General features: G+C 43.0%; 1 protein-coding gene across 8 annotated transcripts in view; it reads left to right on the plus strand.

Moving 5' to 3' along the window:
- The window catches only part of ANKRD17 (ankyrin repeat domain 17), a 217,824-nt gene that overhangs the window by 154,063 nt on the left and 43,103 nt on the right, over nt 1-20,658 (plus strand). For 5 of the 8 annotated variants that reach the window (XM_077476428.1, XM_077476429.1, XM_077476430.1 and 2 more), the window contains 5 exons: nt 4,097-4,239; nt 11,930-11,983; nt 13,466-13,679; nt 18,577-18,752; nt 20,384-20,546. In XM_077476428.1, the coding sequence (XP_077332554.1) occupies nt 4,097-4,239; nt 11,930-11,983; nt 13,466-13,679; nt 18,577-18,752; nt 20,384-20,546 (750 nt within the window). The remainder of the gene's footprint in view (nt 1-4,096; nt 4,240-11,929; nt 11,984-13,465; nt 13,680-18,576; nt 18,753-20,383; nt 20,547-20,658) is intronic. The other 3 variants (XM_077476431.1, XM_077476432.1, XM_077476435.1) reach the window with 1 other exon arrangement.

Raw genomic sequence — 20,658 nt, forward strand, 5'->3', positions numbered from 1 at the left:
ACACATAAGCAAATAGACATTTTCTGATTATTATTATGTACATTGGATTCCTTAACAATATGAGTGTGTGAATGAATGAATGTGTTTTCCAGAGGTGGGGGACTCTGTAAGTCTGAACGAGTCCTTGGATATTTTGCTTTTGGGTGGCAAACTGTGTCCTCTTGTGCTGCAACGGATCTCCTTCCCTGTACTTCTGTACTTAGTATTTTCTCCCTGGACATCTGGGACCCTCTGTTCCTGTGTCGGATGGGATCTAGGCACCTGAAGTTGTATCCCATATGGAATTTCACTTCCTCTTCAGGAAAATGTTACATTCTCAGATGCTTTTAAACCCAGTGTGCTAACCCCACATCATTTTTCAGAGGGGACCCTCAGATATTTTGGTCAGCCTGGGCTACCTTTCCGAACAGACCCTAAATGACCTTTCTTTAATGTGGAACTTTAGTCAGATAATTAAGAGCTGATCACTTGAGGATGGCCATCTTATTCAGGTATAGCTTTGTAAAACATTAAAAATGTGTCTATACTGTTTAAAATCATACCCAACCACTGCTCATATACAGCTGGGTGGGCGCTTCCACCTGAGTGGATGTTCAGGAACATACCTCAGGAGGGGGGATTCCGATGCGCTTGTGTCACTCAGACACGGCGCATCTCCCGTCGGCAGGAGGGTTCTGTGATTGGCCCTCCTGATCGCATGACAACTGTGTCCAATCACAGCCGTCATGTGATGTAAGTAGAGAGCCAGGTGCTATTGGCTCTCCTTTCCTCACACGGAAGTCCTCAGGAGAGGAGAGCGGATCGGCGAAGCCAGCTGGTGATCAGTGAGTTTGAGTGTTTTTTTTTTTTTTTTTTTTACAGCTTTTTACACACTGGTCTCCGACTCCGTGTCCCCACACTATGTGAAATCAAGTCCCCAAAACCTTGTGCCCCACACAGTAAAAACACCTGTCCCCCAAATATCTAACAGTAAAATCGTATGTCCCAATGATAATCTGCACACACGTGCCCATGATCATCTGCATACATATGTCTGTGATCACACAAACCAATTATACACTTAACAGGGTTTTTTTTGTTTACCAAAGGCATGTAGCAGAATACATTTATTGGATTTATTTTAAAACAAAGTAGAAAACATATATACAATTTTTTAATTTCTGCTCTTTTTCGCTTATATGGAAATAAAAAACTGATTTGTGAATACATACCACCAAAAGAAAGCTCTATTTGTGTGAACAAAATTATAAAAATTTCATTTGGGTACAGTGTTGCATTACCGTGCAATTCTTATTGAAAATACAAGAGCGCTGAAAGCTGAAAATTGGCCTGGGAAGGAGGGCGAAAGTGCCCAGTATTTAGGTGGTTAAACTGTCTCGCCCTACTCTGCACAAGCTCAGTTTCTCGCCATTTTGTAGGCCCTGCTGATTTTGTAGAGGCTGATCTGATAGCCTTAAAGAGAAATTAAATCCTCCTATCCTTTACAGCCAAGGAAGCTGCTTCTGTTTGATCTGCAGCTTCTATGGTGCTGCACATGTGATCAGGTATGACACCAGCCATTTGCTGGTGTCAGTTTGGTTGAGTACACAAGCAAATGAGACAGTTGGCAATCCTGGCATTGCAGGAATGTAACTGTTTTTTGAAACCATTAATGGGGTTTAGTTCTGCTTTATGATTTAGGCCTCTTGCACACTGCAGCTTGAAAAAGCTCAGTACTGATCTAACATGCAGCCCATTGTTTATAATGGGCCTGCACACATAGGCGAGTAAACCAGCACTACTTAAACTTGAATAAAAATAGAGGAAAAAAATGGTGTTCCTGGTCAGTATTTTTATACTGCAAACAATTTAAAGCACAAATGTTGGAAGCACAATTAATTGGGAATGTATTCTTGCTAAAGAATATTATTTTTTATTTAGCTGTTATGGGTACAGTTACACTTTAAGAACTCTGTAGTGTTTATTTTTTTGCTCATACTTTTTTGTTATGGATACAAAGCAGGATGAATTTACACACACAAACACACCATCAGGGAGCACCATCAGACCACACCAGACCTGCCCCCAGACCCCACGCCATGGGAATGGCCTACATTGTTGCTTTAGGCACTGGATCCTTATTTGGCTCTCAACTTGACATTGAGGGCAATGCGTGCAGTTAGCCGCCATCGTTCATTTCTATGGTTCATAGACCCTTCTGAGGTATGCCCACTTTGGCGCGCGAAGCCTTGACTTGTATAGGGACCAGCAACATAGACTGTTAAAGAGGAAGTAAACCCTTCCAAACAACTTGGACCTATAGGTAAGCCTAGATTAAGGCTTACCTGTAGGTCCAAGCAATATCTCCTAAACCTATATGGTTTAGGAGATATTTGCCCGAAAATGGGCACCGCTGTCTACGGCGCATGCGCCGTAGACAGCGGCGCGCAGGCGCACTAAATGCGGCAAATCCAAGAATGGATTTGCCTAATTTGTCGACTCCCGTGCGCATGCGCGGGAGTGACGTCATCGCGGCTTCGCCGTATGGCAGCGGCGGAGTTGCGAGACGCGACTCCCGTGCGCATGCGCGGGAGTGACGTCATCGCGGTTGCGCCGCTGTGATTCGTCGGAGCTGCAAGACGCCACAAGCAACATGGATGCGGCGGACTACAGGGGACAGCGGCGACTTCGCTGGCTCCTGTGTCAGGTAAGTGACACATAATGAGCTACTATGCGATGCATAGTAGTCCATTATGCTTTACCTTTGCAGGGAAAAAAAAGAGGAAGTAAACCCATCAGGGTTTACTTCCTCTTTAAGATGGGTTTGTCCTGTTGGATCAAAACGTTAGCCCTCATATAGCAAGTATGAGAATTCGTTTCTGCAGTGCACTTTTTTAGGCATCTCCTAAAAAGTATACATTTTTTTGTGTAAAAACTTTCAGGAAATGTGATGGCATTTATTCACTTATGTGGTGAAATTTATAAACTTTGTAAAAGTTTCAGCATTCAGACCTTAGTATCAGGTAGATGCCTAAGTGTTACATCAGACCACGGGTCACACTTTTACCACCACGATTGTCCATAGCCCTTACAAGGTACTCCACAACTTTCTCCCACCCTTTCGCTATGAGGACTTCCCTACAGGATAGGCGACAACTGTTTTTTTTTACACCATTTATGCGCCCTACTCAGTGAATTACTCTCGGGAGAATAATACCCTCATGGATAGCAATGACAAAAAAAGGGCAAAAGTGAATCGGAGGGGGGGGGGGGAGCACTTGTTTTCTGAAATCACTGTGTGTTGATGCTTCTCTTGCATGGGAGCAGCACCCTATTTTTAACAACGACCTCTTCAATCCGACTCTATTGCAGTTTTAGACATGCAACAATCAACCTACAATATCTGACAAAAGCATGCATATCCCTGTTCAGAGCTTAAAAGTGGCAGGCACCTTCGCCAATCCCACCTTCTCTATCTGAGTCGTAAAAGTAAATTAACGCGCTTGTTGTAGACACAGCAGAGATGGGAGAGGGTTTAACGTCTGTACTGAAGGAGGCTGCAGAAGATTTCTTATCCTCGGCCCACTATACAGCGGATAATATGGCTTAATGCAAAATGCTTGCCAAAATCAACAGGCTCACACCTGCTGTGCACCAAAGCTTCTTCAGGGTTACACTTGAGTCTCCTCTGTCTTGTCATGCCCATTTGGGTACCACTACCACTGATAGCAGACAGCAGTGAATCTTCTGCTATGAATGAAGTCGTACTCTTTTGGACATTGCCTTGGTACTGTAAGGCTTGAACTCTTCCCATGACTGGGTGAGTTACCCAGTCCTTTGTGTTTTTGCCTGTGTTGTCCCATACAGCTGTAGATGACTGGCATTTACAGTTGTCATGTAGGTCAAGTACCACTTAATCAGGTTAAAGTAATTTTGGCAGCATCAGCAAAGGATAGTCACATGGCTAGGTGTGCTTGCACTTTGTGCTAAAAGGCAGGAAACAATGTTACATGCCTTTCAATGAGAAGAAGAAAATGTTTTCTGTAAAAAATGTTTATAAAAAATAGAACTGCTCCATCATTCTGACTTGTATGTGTGTGTTTGTTTTTCCCCCCAGGTAGTGGAGCTGCTGCTAGCTAGAGGGGCAAATAAGGAGCATAGAAATGTTTCAGACTACACGCCTTTAAGCTTGGCTGCATCTGGTGGTTATGTCAACATTATCAAGATCTTGCTTAATGCGGGTGCAGAAATCAACTCCAGGTGTGTTAACCTACTATGCACTCAATTCATTTTGACTATCTGCAAATTAATTCTGGCCCTTTTATTTATGTATTTATTTTTTTCCATTGATGTTTTTTAATTTTTGAGGTGCTAAAAATCAGGGCTTTCTAGAAACATTTTAAAATGATGCTGGCATGCAGTAGCTCATAGCGGTCAACCAAAGATCAGCATTTATTTAGATGAACACCTAATTGCTAAAAACAGTTATTTGATTAGCTGCTGTGGCATGTGCAGCTCCTCAATCCTGCCAGCATTTATATATATTTTTTTCTTGCATGCCTAATATTGTATATGATAGGTGGTTTGTTAAATACCTATCTTTTCTGTGATCCAGAAAATTCCTTGATCTGAGTGTTTTCCTGTATTTCTATTTCTACAATTTATAATTTCCCAGCACTTTGCTGATGTTGCTTAAAAAAAGTCCCATGTCAGTGGTGCCCTTGTGTACCATTTTTTGTATTTTGCCAATTTTTTTTTTTTTTCCCCCCTTCGGTTGACCTACAGTATGCGGTAACAAGACCGCTGCATAATTGTACCACAACATGTTTAAAACTGCATTAAAGGGCATTTACAGCAATTGTTTAGATATACATATAAACACAATATAACTAGAACAATATGTCCAGATATTCTAAAAATCATGTTATGTATAGTTTGTAATTATGCCTGTATGTGGGGAAGCCATATTTGTGATTTAGATTGGCTCTTTAGTCGGTGCCACTATGAGATCTAATTGTGTTGTGAAACATGAATTGACCCTGCGGAATATAGTGACTGGAATTTAAATGGTAAGATAGGTATTTCAACAGGGCAGTTAACTGAACTACTTAAATTTAACAGCTGGGTATTAAAATTATTTAGGCTCCATGCACACTAGCGTTTTTTATTTATTTTTTTGGCTAAAAACGCTGGAAAACCGCTGGTAATGACTTTTTGTAGGAATGTTGGCATTTTATTAGTGTTTTTGCAGTTCTTTAACCGCTTCAGCCCTGGCAGATTCGTGTGACATGGCTCCCAAACAAAATTGATGTCCTTTCCCCCCCACAAATAGAGCTTTCTTTTGGTGATATTTGATTACCCCATGCGGTTTTTATTTTTTGCTCTATAAACAAAAAAAAAGATTTTTTTTTGAAAAAACGCATTTTTTACACTTTGCTATAATATCCCCCAAAAATGTCCCCTCTGTTTACTTTAGGACGATACGTATTCTTCTACATATTTTTGGTTAAAAAAAAAACACAATAAGCATGTATTGATTGGTTTGCACAAAAATTATAGTGTTTACAAAATAGGGGATCATTTTATGGCATTTTAATTTTTTTACTAGTAATGGCAGTGATCTGCAATTTTTGTTGTGACTGCGACATTATGGCGGACGCATCGGACATTTTTGACATATTTTTGGGACCATTTATACAGCAATCAGTGCTATACAAATGCACGGATTCCTGTGTAAATGACACAGGAATCAGTGGCAGTGAAGGGGTTAACCACTAGGGGGCAGGGTAAGGGTTAAGTGTGTCCTGGGGTGTGTTTCTAACTGTGGGGGGCGTGGCTACACGTCACACATCACTGATCTCTGCTCCCAATCACGGGGAGCAGAGATCAGTGACTGTCACTAGGCAGAATGGGGGGGGTGCTTGTTTACATTGGCATCTCCCCATTCTTCCTCCCCGTGAGACGCTGGTTAAAAAAGGGAAAGAAACACTATTGGGGAGGGTCTCTGGTGGCAAAACGCTCCAAGAAACTCTAGAAATGTTTTTTAATTTTTTTTCCCTGCTCCTAGATGCTGAAGTTCAAAAAAAATGCTAATAGCCTAAAGTATTGTGCATGGAGACATAGGCTAACAATTTTTAGCTTCTAGGAGCAGGGGAAAAAAAGATTGGCTTCTCGGAACTTAAAAAAAATACTAGTGTGCATGGAGCCTTAATGTAACTTTAAAAATTATTTTACTCCTGACACACGTTTACATACGCTACACTTTGCCATTAATAAGGGTCTCCCACTGTGTCATGTCCCGCTGTATTGTCCGCAACTGCAGTCTGTTCGGCGGCCGTCCACTGTAACAAAGCCCCGCCTCCTCGTCTGTGATGGAACACTGATATAATGCTGGGAAACTGAATCAGTGTTCAGTCTATTATGGACAAGGAGGAGGCGGGGCTTTGTTACAGTGGACGGCCACCGAACAGGCTGCAGTTGCATGACACAGCAGGAGACGCCCACTGTGTGTAATCAAAGGTGAGGCTGCAGGTGGGCACTGACACAGGTGGGCACAGTGAGGCAGTAGATGGGCATTGTTTACCAGTAGCTGCATTTCCCACCCTAGGCTTATACTCGAGTCAGTAAGTTTTCACTTTTTTTTTTGGTGGTAAAATTAGGTGCCTTGGCTTGTATTAGGGTCGGCTTATACTCAAGTATATACGGTACTAAGATCTGCTTAGTTGCAAAAAAAAGTATTGACATCTGCTTAGGAGCAAAATCTTTTTTAAAAATGTAAAGACATTTATTCATCCAACTTGTTTTGCTTAATATACAAAATTAGAAAGTCATTATCTTAATTGTACAGGACACAGGCTTGGATATTCATAGACCCTGAGTTAGACTGCTACCTTCAGGTGTTTGGACATTGGCAAAGCTTTTTGGCACACCCCTCTTAGTAGGCATACCCCTAAAATCCTACCCTGTTCCATGAGACCTCAGTTTTTGCAAGGCATCCTGAGCCTGGGTTCACATTATAGTGATGCAGGAACCAGTGCAATTCCAGCGCCGGTTTATGAATCACATCTCTCCCGCAGGCAGTTCACACTGCCCTCTGCACACCGCTGCGGGTCTCAATACAATGTTAATGACACCCCCCGGATCTCTTCACAGACTGCAGTGCGAACTGTGGATTCGGAGAGCAATCAGATTGCATGGGTATGAACACCCACGTAATCAGATTCCAGTGTGGGGGAAAAAAAAATCCCTGCACCTTTTTTTTTTTTTTTTTTTTTTTTTTTATGCAAATCCAATGCGAGTTCAGCTATACAACTGTATGGCTGAACTTGCCACAGACATCACGTGATCGGCACAGCAGTGCGGGTGCGAATCACATGCGATGTCTGTGTTTGCTATAGTGTGAACCCAGGCTGAAGGTGATGGATCCCTTCTGGAGAAATTTCTAATGTTAACTAGTTTTTACTTTAAACGCTTAAACCAACTCTTCGCTCCCTTCTTAAACAATAGCAGCAGTGAGTTTGGATCTGTGCAACGTCTGTAAAAACCTTGGGTACCATAACCCCATGCTGTGTGAACTGCCTGTAATGTTAATTCAGGCACTGGGTCCTGCTTGGGCACTCACCTTGACACTTGCACAATACTTGTAGTTAATTGCAGTGTAAAATAGGTCTAGGGAAATGGACCATAACCATTTTATCCTAGAGCTTGAAGACCTCGCCAGGGGTGCGACCACTGGGGTGATCGACGACCAGTAACATAGAAAGCTATAACAGGTTTGTTCTGTTATTGGACCGTTTCTGTAGCCCTATAGCAAGTATGAGTCTTAATATCTCTGCTACTTTTAGTACACATGTTGGTGTCTCCTAAATAATAACTTAAGTGTTCTGCCCTGTTGTCCAAGGATTTTGCTACAGGACAGTCGACACCTGGGTTTCTGTGTATCCTTCTCTGGCTATGCTTACCCAATTCTACACCTTACTCGGTGAGTAGCCCACAGGGGAATATCCTCCCTGATGGCAGTGGAGGAAAACGGGCGCAAGAGAATCGCATCAAAAGCTCGTGAAAGCATTCACTCTGCTCATGGGCTGCAAACTGCTCTGTGACTATTTTCCTTAAATTGAAACGGGGGTCCTTTTCCAGAGCTCAAAAATCCTAGGCTTCTTCCTGGCTTCCACCTTCTCTACCAGAGTCTGGAGTGGAACTACCTCCTTTAGAAATGGAAAACGTTAAAGAAGACCTGTAGGCAGTGTTCGAGGAGGCTGCAAAAGATTTCTCACCCTCAGCCACCCATAAACCATATGCTATGTATTCATGTTATGCTCAACAATGTAGATATGCTCACTTGTGCTGTGCACAAAAGTTTTGCTATAGTACCACTTAATTCTTGGCCTCATCGGGCCCCTTTGAGTACTCGGGTACTACGAGACCTGCAAAGTCTTAAAAAAAAAAAAAAAACATTCCTCATCTGGTAACAAAAAGAAATGACAATTTTAGCACAATATGGTTTCTCCTGAAAAAGTTCTGCGCTTTGCAGGCGTATTCACCAAGGTACACACCCCTACTTTTTTTGCCTTTAGCGTTACCAAAACCATATAATAGGAGGTCATACCTTTAAGACTTTCAGTTTGTATGCAATCAGGCAGGCCCTTGCACTACATGGTTTTGGTAAATCTAAAGGAAATCCAACAACAAAAGTTTAGGTTTAGGAGCGCAGAGCATCCAAGTTACCGGGTTAATGACCTTTGCAAGGCTTCCTCTTCCTCACAACGGTTAGCAAATGTCCAAAGGACTATGCAGAATCTTCAGGCTTTTGGGTAGTAACTTCCAAAACTCTGCCTTTCAGTCACCACTTTGTCAGGAATATGTTGTATTTACCATAGACCCGACACAGGCAAAGGTTTTACTCCTGGCAGTCAACCTTTTCTCACTGTTGGGTCTCATTCCAAGGCCCTAAAGTGATCCTAAAGTCTCCTTTTTTATTTTTTTAAATAACAAACATATTCCCCTCCTGCGCAGTGGTTTTGCACAGAGCAGCCCAGATCCCATTGTTATCGGGTCCCTTGTCTGCTCTTGGCCCCTCCCTCCTGAGTGCCCCCACAGCAAGCAGCTTGCTATGGGGGGACCCGAGCCGCAGTTCTGTGTGTCCATTCAGACACGGAGCTTCAGTTTGGCCCCACCCACTCTCCTGATTGGCTGACTGACTTTGACCGCAAGCTGGAGCCAATGGTGCCACTGCTGTGTCTCAGCCAATCAGGAGGGAGAGTCCCAGACGGTCGAGGCACTTGTGGACATTGCTGGATCGAGATAGGCCTCAGGTAAGTATTAGTGGGGCTGCTGCATAAAAGTTTTTGTATCTTAATGCATAGAATGCATTAAGATTTAAAAAAAAACTTCTGCCTTTAGAACCACTTTAAGATCCAAAAGACAACCCCCTGTGAGATTCCTCTTGAGTGTCTCATGGTTGCCTCCTTTTAAACTGTTGCCTTTGCTCAGTTTCACCCTAATCCCTTCTGTTACAACATCCTGTTGGCCTTGGAACAAACACTCCATCTCAGCTACCTAGTTTATTTGATTTTCAGTCCAACCTTAAATGATAAAGTCCTGGATGGTGGTAACAAATGTCAGCCTCACAGAAGGGTTTCAAACTCGCGCTTCAGGAAACCTGCTCACCCATGGAAGCAAAGCGCCCCATCAAAGTTTTGGCGCTCAGAGCAGTAAAACTGTCTCTACAACACTGGACCCCCTTCCAGAACACCCAGGAGTGAATGATTGGAATGACTGGACAAGTGGAGTATCATTTGTCAGAAATGAAGGATCCCATCCCGGTCTCCAGGTTCAGCAAAGTTATCCCCGTTTGTGGCAGGAGCAAGGACTCTAAAACACGGTCCTCTGATGCCCTGCTAATCCCATGGACTTTGTTCAGGTTAATATATGCCTCCCCCCAAGTGTAGCTTCTTCGACTGCTCTGCAAATTAGAGGAGAAGAAATCAGTGGTTCTCATTTCACCAGAGTGGCACAGAAGAACCTGGTTGACATACCTCTAGGAGACAACCCTTGGCCTATCCTGAAAAGACCAGACCTGCTGTCCCAAGCAGCCCCTCCTCTCCAGAAATTCTCAAGGCCAGAAAAACTTCCAGAAAACTCTAATACCTTACCTGAATATCTTTTCTCGTCTGGTATGAACACAGGCATTTCAATCCCTGAGACTACTCCGTACCTCCATATTTTGACTTTTTTGCATTCAGGCCATAACTTGGTTCTGAGTACTCTAAAGGGACAGGCTTGGACCTTGTACAACATATTCCAAAAACCTTTGGTTTCACACTTGCTTGTAAAAGCTTTTACTCATTTTTTCCTCATGGATCAGAACCCCCTTTACAGCACCATGTGCTTCCTTGGAAATCTCAACCATGTCCTCTCAAAAATGTGCATATATTCTTTTTTGCCTGCAGGAGCCTTAAAAGCATTGCACCTGTGATGAGGGGTGCAAGGTCAGGCTTCTGCAGACAATCCCTACAGCTTTCAGCCCATACCTGCATAGAGGCTGTCAGCTAAAAAGCTGCAGGGCTTGTGAATGAACTACAGGGATGCTCAACGGCTCCCTTGCCGTTTATTCAGAACTACAAGCTGTCACCTGCCGTGTAGTCTGTTTACAAGAAACTGGGAATGGAATAACACTGCCTTGCTCCCTTCTCACATGGGTTTGACAGCAAGAGAAGCCTAGGACTCCCACTGCTCTGTCTCCTGTGAGACCAAAAAGTGAGAGGAGTGGTAATGCAGCTGGGATGGGGCAGGAGTGGTAAAAGCTGTCAGGTAAAAAACATTTTTACTTTAGAACCACTTTATTGAAGGACCCTTCCCTACACCCAAGCGTCCCAAGGAAATTTCACTGCTTTGTTTGGGTGTAGACAGGGCTTTCAGTCTATCTGAAAGCCATGGCCTCTATACAAAAAGACTTTGTCCTACCACTAGTTTCCCAAAAAGGACACCCTGCTTCCAAGCTTACGATAGCCAAGTGAATAATAAAACTCGATATAAGAGCTTATACTCTAAAGCAGGTATATGAAATTGGCAGACCTCCAGCTGTTGCAAAACTAAGTCACATCATGCCTCTGTCTGTGGGTGTCATGCTTGTGGCGGTCAATCTTGCTATTCCTCAGTAGTTCTGAAACAGCTGGAGATCTGCTAATTGCATATCCCTGCTCTAAAGTATATGGTGCCCCCTGTTCTCTTGCATGCTCACTCCACTACATCATCGTGGGTTTCCTGGGTATTCCAACATCATGTGTCTGTTGCTTGGCTTTGTAAGTTCTTCACCTGGTCTTCAGTTTGAACATTCTCTAAATTGTACCAGGTGGAGATCCAGGCCTCTGCGGATGCAGTCTTTGGCTGTAAGGTTCTTTCTGGCACTCTGAGTTGGGTTTTTGACCTTTTTTCTGTTTGTTTTTTTTTTTGTTGTTTTTTTTTTTGTCTTCTTGCTTGGGGGTATCCAAGGGTCAAGTAATATCAAGCCTGTGTTCTGTACTGTATGATTAAAGGGTAACGCCACTTCCGTGGGGAAAAAAAATGGCAAACAAAAAAAATAACGTATACAATTGCACCACAAGTCATACTGTAATTGAATACTTTAAATTACCTTTCCTATTTAATCAGAAGCGCTGTAATTTTCTCTAAAATACATGCAATTATGGCTACCTGGAGGTGTTCAGTACACAGATGTACAGAACACCCATCAGAAATGTCATTTCCTGCTTGTTTGATTGGCTCACTGATTTTCCCAAAAGTCTGCACTTGTTAGATTTTGGGCATCCCCTGCAACAGAAATTGCATTTTTGGTGAGATACTACGAAGGGGAAATCACGTCTAAAGGGATGCAGATCCTGCCACGTGCCTCATTAGAACCCTGCATGTGCAATAGCTGATTGATAATTGTATAACCACTCCCATACAGATTCACTGAGCACATGGACACAGACAAACAGCTATTTCTTCAGAATAACAAAAGGTAGGAATCTGCTACAGAGTTTGTTGAAATCCTACAATGTACTGTAATCGCCCAGAGGGGATTGTGTTTTTTTTTTTTTTTTTTTTTTTGTTTTTTTATTTTTTTTTTCTCAAAAAAAAAGTGGAATTGCTTCTTAACCACTTACCGCCCGCCTGCAATGTACTGCAGATAAGAAGCCATTGTAGGCAAAGCAACATACCCTTACATTACTGCCTACTTCCGGGTTTATGGCATTCAGGAGCCTGTCAGCAAGTCCTGGCCAATGATTCATAGCTGGAACCTGCTGATTGGCCATGTACACAGGTAACTATCTGTTTTTCACACCTGAAAAGCAAGGATGAAAAACTTGATCAGTTAGTAAAAGTTACACATGGTTAGGCACATATATAACCCCTTGATTGCCCTAGATGTTAACCCCTTCCCAGCCAGTGTCATTAGTACAGTGACCGTGTACAGTATTATCACCGATCACTTTATAAATTGTCAGTGGCAGTTAGTCGCCCCCCCCCCCCCCAGCATCCATTAGGGTCAGATTGTCAGCTGCACTAGCGCAGTCCCATTATAACCAATCAATATACACTTGGGATTTTTTTTTTTATTTATCAAGAACATGTAGCAGAATACATTTTGGCTAAATTTTATTTAGATGTTTGTTTGTTTTTTAGTTGGATATGTTGTATAGAGCAAAGTAAAAAAATTTTTTTTTTTTAAATTCTTATGTTCAGTCTTTTTTTCATTGATATTGCAATAAATAAAAAAAAACCCAGTGGTGCACAAATACCACCAAAAGAGCTTTGTGAAAAAAATTACATAAATTGTTTGGCTACAGCGATGCTTGACTGTGCAGTCGCCAGTTAAAGTAGCGCAGTGCTGAATAGCAAAAATGGCATGCTCACGAAGGGGTAAAATCTTCCCGAGCCGAAGTGGTTAAGGTGAAAGGAATTTTGACTTGCCTGTAAATTCCGTTACTTGGAGTACTGTACAGGGCACAGGACACCCTCTCCCCGATTCTGTTGCTCTGCATTGAATCTGGATGGATTGTTCTAATATACTAAAAGGCAGTGAAGAATCCAAAATAGACTAAGGAAAACTAGTTCAGAATAGGAAACTGGGGGAAGGGGTCCATTACCTAAGGACACTAGCAAAAAAAAAAAAATAGGTCTCTTGAAGTGGGGTAGGAAGCATGTATCAAGGGGGGCATGTCCAAAAGTTTTGCCAGTTTCCAACCATCTCAAGGTAGCAGCCTATAACCCAGGCTTTTGGGATATAAAGGCCCATGTCCAATACTGTTCTCCAAGATGACATTTCACAAGCAAGTCAATTCCTTTTTTTTTTTTTCCTTTCTGTTAATATCACATTTTTTTGTTTTACCATTAACACTACCAGTTTTTTTTTGTCAGTTTGCAAAAATGTAATTTCAAATTGCTGTTTTTTTTGTTTTTTTATTTAAATCTTGGTCCATGTGTAACTCTTTATATTCAGAACTGGTAGCAAGTTGGGAATATCACCTTTGATGTTGGCTGCCATGAATGGGCATACTGCTGCTGTTAAGTTGCTGTTGGACATGGGCTCAGACATCAACGCACAGATAGAAACAAACCGAAACACAGCACTTACACTGGCCTGTTTCCAAGGCAGAACCGAAGTGGTCAGTCTCCTCCTTGACAGAAAAGCTAATGTGGAACACAGAGCAAAGGTAAGGAAAGCGCTTCAACTTAGGATTGTCATTGGCTATCTGGCTTTTGGATTCATAATAGATGGTGTAAAAGTGGAAGTCATGTTAAAACTAAAACCCTGCATCTATAGCCACCAACATTCTAACACTATCCTATCTAGCCCTGTAAAGAAAAAAATCCGTATACGTACCTTTTCTGCAGGCGACCTGACCCAATCTCCAGCGGCAGAAGCTTTGATCACACGCTGAGCTATGTCAGACACGTCCATCAACGGAAGCCCCATAGAAAGTCTATGGGTGACATCGCTACCCATTTCACAGCCATTGTCGGACGCTTCCGTTGCTAGAGATCAGGTCAAATTGCCTACAGAAAAGGTATGTATACTGTTTGTTTTCTTTACAGGTCTAGATAGGTTAGTGTTAGAACGTTGGTGGCTATAGATGCAGGGATTTTAGTTTTAACATGGACTTCCACTTTAATTGGCTCTTGTGAACTTCTATACTTCATTCACGCAAGACCAGTCATGTTCCTCTTAAAGCCATGCAAGTCTAAGCAGTTTCTATCACTGTTTCTTTATCGTACATCACGGGACACAGAGCACCATAGTAATAACTATATGGGTTATAGGCCACCTTTAGGTGAATGGACACTGGTATAACCAAAAAGGAAACAGGAGGTGCCCCTCCCTATACAACCCCTCCCATACGGGAATTATCTCAGTTTTTTTTTGCCAGTGTCTAAGGTGTTGATCACAGGTTGATGAAGTGCTAAGAGAGCACTTGACAGGATCAAGGAGCTGTACAAACGGCTCCATCTAAAATGCTTGAAAACCAAACAATGTTACCTGGGCCGCATGGAAGAAACAAGATATTTACTTATGCTTCTCTTTTGAGAGCTGGACCCTGGGTCATGTTAATACAGCCAAAGTTTTCCGACAGTGGTGCTGTACACTTCCAAGGGAGTAGACCCGTGAAAGGGGACCAGGTCCTTGAAGGTCTGGCATGACACGGCCCGTTGCGATGGGTGAAGGCTGGATCTGTCTGTGATCATTTCCAGCAGTCCTGCGGCGGGGGATCAGGTAAGTCAGAAAGACAGGGAATTTGTGTGTGTGTATATATGTGTGTGTATGTATATATATATATATATTGAGAGGTCAGGTTAACCCCAGCTGATAAGTTGGAATCTCTACTTAAGGCCCTTATTTGCTTTAGCTGGTGCGGTAGTACAACCGGCAGTGGCAGCAATAGGCATCTGTCAATCCCTTTGGGATGAATTAAAGCAGGTTTAAAAAAAAAAAGTTCCTGCTCAAACTGAAGTGGCCCAAGGTTTAACTGAGCTATCTAGGGCCCTATACTTTCAGTGGACGCCATCAAGCGTTTTATCCATCAGGCGTCTCGCCTTGTGCTCATGTTGATACATATGCACATGATTCTGTGGCTAAACAGCCAGTCAGCTGAGTTACCAAGCAGGAAGCTCTTGGCTGGGTTTGTTTCATGGAGAAAGGTTGTAACCTTCTCCTTAGATGTCTGGGGCAACAGCCTCCATGCTGTCTCGACGGCCTACACAGTCAGGGGCAAAGGATAAGCCTCATAACCAGAAACAGGGCTATAAAAAGCCCTGTAGTCAGAAGTCTGCAAAACAGAGTCCCAAGGCTTCCTTGTGAAGGGGTGCCCTGCTCGATCAAGTGGGAGGAAGACCGCGGTGGTTTTTAGATACTTGGCTATATGAAATCTAAGAAGTTGCTCCTCCCTGTAGTAGCCCTAGGCTACAGTTCCAAGAGTTTCCACCATCACGTTTTCAAAGATCAAATGTTCCCAAGGACCCAGTAAAGAATATTCCTTATTTCTGGCACTGGACCGATTACTTTATCAGGCAGTGATAATAGAGGTTCCCTCAGATCTCTTTATGGTACCAAAACCAAATGGAGATGTCGTACCCATTCTAGATCTCAAGAATCTGAATCGCTTCCTAAACATGCACTCCTTTTGAATAGTCAATTTGGTCAGTTTCAACCCTATGGGGAGGAGAGGTTCTAGCATCCATAGATATCAAGGATACGTAGCTACATGTGCCAATATTTTCCGCACTCGCCAGAAGTTTGCCTTTTGGGTTAGCCACTGCTCCCCGACAGTTTACAAAAGTGTTAGCCCCAGTACTAGCAAGACTAAGGGGCCAGGGTATAGCAGTAATAGCATACCTAGACGACATGCTACTGGTAGATCAGTCAATAGCAAGGTAAATCAAGGGGTGTCCAGAACAGTCAGTTATCTGAGACACCTGGGTTGGATTCTCAATCTAGAGAAATCATCCTTGCAGCCAGTAAGAAGGCTGCAGTATTTGACCCTGGTCATAGACACAACCCAGGAAAGGGTGTGCTTGCCGCCGGCAAAGGTCAACGCTCCAGACGGTCAAGGCAAAGAAGGGTCCTTCCATTCGCCTTTGCATGAGATTACTAGGGAAGATGGTAGCTTCTTTCGAAGTAGTTCCCTATGCCCAGTTCCATTCAAGACTGTTACAACATGGTATTCTGTCTGCTTGGAACAAACCGATCCAAGCCTTGGATTATCCAATGAATCTGGCTCCAAAAGTGTGCCAGAGTCTCAACTGGTGATTGATGACCAGGAATTTACAGAAGGGGAAATCCTTCATTCCAGTTTCCTGGAAAGTAGTAACTACGGATGCCAGCCTATGGGGCTGGGGAGCAGTTCTAGAAAAACCACAGTTCAGAGGAAGTGGTCAGAGTCTGAGAAGACCTTGCCCATCAATATCCTAAAGATACGGGCAGTACGTCTGGCTCTAATAGCCTGGACGTCCAGGTTGCGGAATGCTCCTGTCAGGACACAATCTGTTAATGCCACAGCAGTAAGCTATATCTATCACTAAGGAGGCACCAGAAGCCATGCTGCCCAAAGGGAGGTGGACTATATTCTGACTTGGGAAAGGAACATGTTTCTCTGCCAATCTGTGGTTTACATTCCAGGAGTGGAAAATTTTCAGGTAGATTTTCTGAGCTGTCAACAGTTGTTGCCGGGAGAATGGTCTCTACATCCCAATGTCTTTTTGACCATATGCCAAAAATGGGGTACGCCGTATGTAGATCTATTGGCGTCCAGGTTCAACAAGAAGTTGGACAACTTTGTGGTGAGAACGAGGGATCCACTTGCACGCAGAGTAGATGCGTTAGTGATCCTGTGGAATCAGTTTTCAGTTGGCCCAGAAGACCCTGGTATGCAGGGATAGTGAGAATAGCAGTAGGGGGGAGTCTGACTCTTCCAACTTGTCCGGACCTGCTGTCATAGGGAATGATTATAAATGCTAAATTTAACAATGTGGCTATTGAAGCCCACATTCTAAAAAAATCGGGGGCTTTCAGGTGCGGTGGTAACCACCCTGATTAATACCAGAAAGCCGGCCTCCAGGACCATTTGTTGCATGGTCTGGAAGGCCTACGTCACTTGGCGTGAAACCAAGGATTGGCATCCTTGTATGTCGTAGGAAGAATTCTGGCCTTTTTACAATTGAGAGTAGAAATGAAGCTGGCCTTGAGTACAATCAAGGGTCAGATTTCGGCCTTGGCAGTGATTTTCCAAAGGCCGCTTGCTTTGCGCTCTTTAGTCCGGACATTCATACAAGGGGTAACTCTGATAACTCCTCCAGTTAGAATACCCTTCTGCCCATGGGATTTGAATCTGGTTTTGTCGGGGTTGCGGAGACAACCCTTTGAAACTATCCCGGAACTATTGCTTTGATCCTTTTGACAAGGAAATTGGTATTCCTAGTTGCGATGACCTCTGCAAGAAGAATATCAGAATTGGCTGCTTTCTCCTGTAAGGAGCCATACTTGATCATTCACAAGTATAAGGTTGTGCTGTGTCCACACCCAACCTTTTTTGCCAAAAGTAGTGTCTGGTTTTCATCTGAATCGGAATGTTTCCTTGCCTTTCTTTTTCCCAGAACCTCGTTCTGCAGAAGAAGAAATTATTTTATTCTGTCGATTGTAGTGATCGCAATTAAAGCCTATCTGAAAGCGACTGCTCAGATATGGGAAAACTGATGTTTTGTTTGTGTTGCCAGAAGGCCCTAGAAAGGGTCAGGCAGCATCAAAATCTACTGTTGCGAAGTAGATTCATCAGTTGATTAGTCAGGCTTATGGCCTGAAAAGAAGGGTTCTTCACTTTAAGATTAAAGCACACTCTACCAGGGCAGTCAGTGCTTCATGGGCAGTGCATCACCAAGTCTCTGTGGCTCAGGTTTGCAAAGCCACTACTTGGTCGTCGGTACATACATTCACGAGATTCTATCAAATGGATGTAAGATGGCAGGAGGGCACCGCTTTTGGGCGCAGTGTGTGCAGGCAGCAGTATAGGTCCTCACACCTGGTGGTGACTATTTGCTTTGTCTCCCTCCCCTAGGGTGGCATTGTTTTGGGACATCCCATATAGTTATTACTATGGTGCTTTGTGTACCGTGATGTATGATAAGGAAAATAGGATTTTTATAATGGATTACCTGTAAAATCCTTTTTGGAGTACATCACGGGACACAGAGATCCCTCTCCTCTTATTGGGATGTGTATATATCGCTTTGCTACAAAAACTGAGATACTCCCTATATGGGAGGGGTTATATAGGGAGGGGCACTTCCTGTTTCCTTTTTGGTTAAACCAGTGTCCATTCACCTAAAGGTGGTCTATAACCCATATAGTTATTACTATGGTGCTCTGTGTCCCGTGATATACTCCAAGAAAAGGATTTTACAGGTAAGCTGTTATAAAAATCCAATTTTTGTTTCCCCCCCTAATTTATTCTCTCATTGTTCTCTCCTGTTAGACCTTTTGCTTTTTAAGCAATAATTGACCGATTTAGCAAATTGCTTCAACTTCTGTGCTTTCTGCTCCCTTAATTGCTTATTTTACAGACTGGTCTGACTCCCTTAATGGAAGCGGCTTCTGGTGGTTATGCAGAAGTGGGACGGGTTCTTCTTGATAAAGGTGCAGATGTCAATGCTCCTCCAGTGCCATCTTCGAGGGATACTGCTCTGACCATCGCTGCAGACAAGGGGCACTACAAGTTCTGCGAGCTGCTAATTAGCAGGTAGCTTCAGTGGCTGTTTTTAAATGATTAGAAAGCTTTTATACTTTTTTCTTTGTAGTTTTTATAATAATTTCAAATTACACATGTAGCCCGCTTCATTCTTTCAAATGTCACTATGCTAAATGTTGATGACTGTCTCCTTTTGTATCTGGAGGAGCAAAAACTAGATGCATTAAAATCTCAAGTCGTCTCCAGGACAGAACACAAGCAGCTCCCCCAACAGGAATTGTGTCCTCAGAAAAACACTTTAAAAGGATGTCCTTCTGCTCAACAGGGCAGTTTGTTTCCTCTTTCCGGAGGAGACATGCCACTTAGTAGCTAGTAGTACATTTTTTTTTTTTTTTTCTCTTGCCACCCACTCCTCATGGTGGGACTCTGGCCCATCTTGCCCTAGAAGCCTGGGATGTTCTCCCATTTCGGTGCCTGGGGACAGTCAGTATTGGGTAGGGACCTAACCTTTTTGTCAATTGAACGGGGCTCGTGTGGTTTTCTTCTGGTGGCAGTAAAGAAATGTTTCTTCCAGGTAAGGGCTGCATTTACCATTATAACCCATGACACGCAAGGGCAGGACTCAACGCATCATTTGTTGCTATGGTTTTGGTGTCTGCCCACCTGCACCATTCAATACATGACACTAATCCAGGACAGGTGGCATGCAAGGCCACCTCTAGCATTTAGGAGAGAACTGAAGTGTTCCTCTTTCAGTCCTGCTCCACCTCCCACCCTCTGTCTCACTGCTGTTGTCGAAAAGTAGAGTTTTGATATGAAGAAGGGACTTTGTAATTGGAGGACTCTGTGATGATGGGGGGGGGGGGGGGGGGTCTCTCTGATGTGAAAACTAGCACACCTGTCCCTAACCACAGGTAAGGTAAGATGTGGAGCTACTGTCAGCCTATCAATACTTTGTACAGGATGAGCAGCCCTTGCTATTTGCATGCACCTGTCATTCTAGCCACAAGAATCTGCTGATTTTTACCACTGGAATCCGGCCTATGCAGCCAAATTAAAAATTTCTACAGGTTACCAGTTTAGAGTTAGAGGAGGTCTTGTGCTAGAATTGCTCTCGCTCAAAGTGATCGTGGCAATACCTCACATGTGTCGTTTGAACACCTGTTTACCTTTGATTCTGTGTGCGAGCACAGAGGGAGGTCCCCTCCTCCTTGTGATAACAGCCGAGCGGCTGCTGAGCCGCATCAGTTGTCGTCGCAAGAAAGTCGAAGGGGTTAAAAAGCTGCATTACACGTCCTCTTAATATATTTCAAATGAAGATGTATGATTACTTTTAATATTTGTATAATGCTATGATTTTATAGTGTTTGTGATGCCATTACCCATGTCCTTTAAAATCCTATGCTACAAACAATTACTGATCTGTGTACGATGTTCAGGATGTGGGCATATAGGATTCTAGAACCGCTCACTATAATACTGTGAATAGTCAGTCATAAATGACTGTTGGGTTTGTGCAATTCTTACTCCAGTTTTTATCTTTACCCTGGTTTCTCTTTAATGACCTTACACCCAGATAAGACTAACATTTTAGACGTGAAACTGAATGTTCTATTTATACTATTAAGTATTTCAACAGCATGGATAGAAGGCAGTGTTTTTAAACCGTTTTGTTATTACAGGGGAGCGCATATTGATGTACGAAACAAAAAGGGGAACACTCCACTTTGGCTAGCAGCAAATGGAGGTCATTTGGATGTTGTTCAGCTACTTGTGCAAGCTGGAGCAGATGTAGATGCAGCAGACAATAGAAAGATTACCCCCCTCATGGCAGCTTTTAGAAAGGTACTTTTTTTTTTTTTTTTCTTTGTAACCTCTTTGCTTTCAATATTTTAAAAGTGCACATTCACAGATTATGGTGTACATTCTTTTTAAATATATGCATTATTTGAGTGCT

Source organism: Lithobates pipiens, unplaced genomic scaffold (assembly GCF_037356315.1).
Source record: "Lithobates pipiens isolate NorthernLeopardFrog02 unplaced genomic scaffold, aLitPip1_a1.2 Scaffold_13, whole genome shotgun sequence".
In the NCBI taxonomy this organism is placed as follows: domain Eukaryota; kingdom Metazoa; phylum Chordata; class Amphibia; order Anura; family Ranidae; genus Lithobates; species Lithobates pipiens.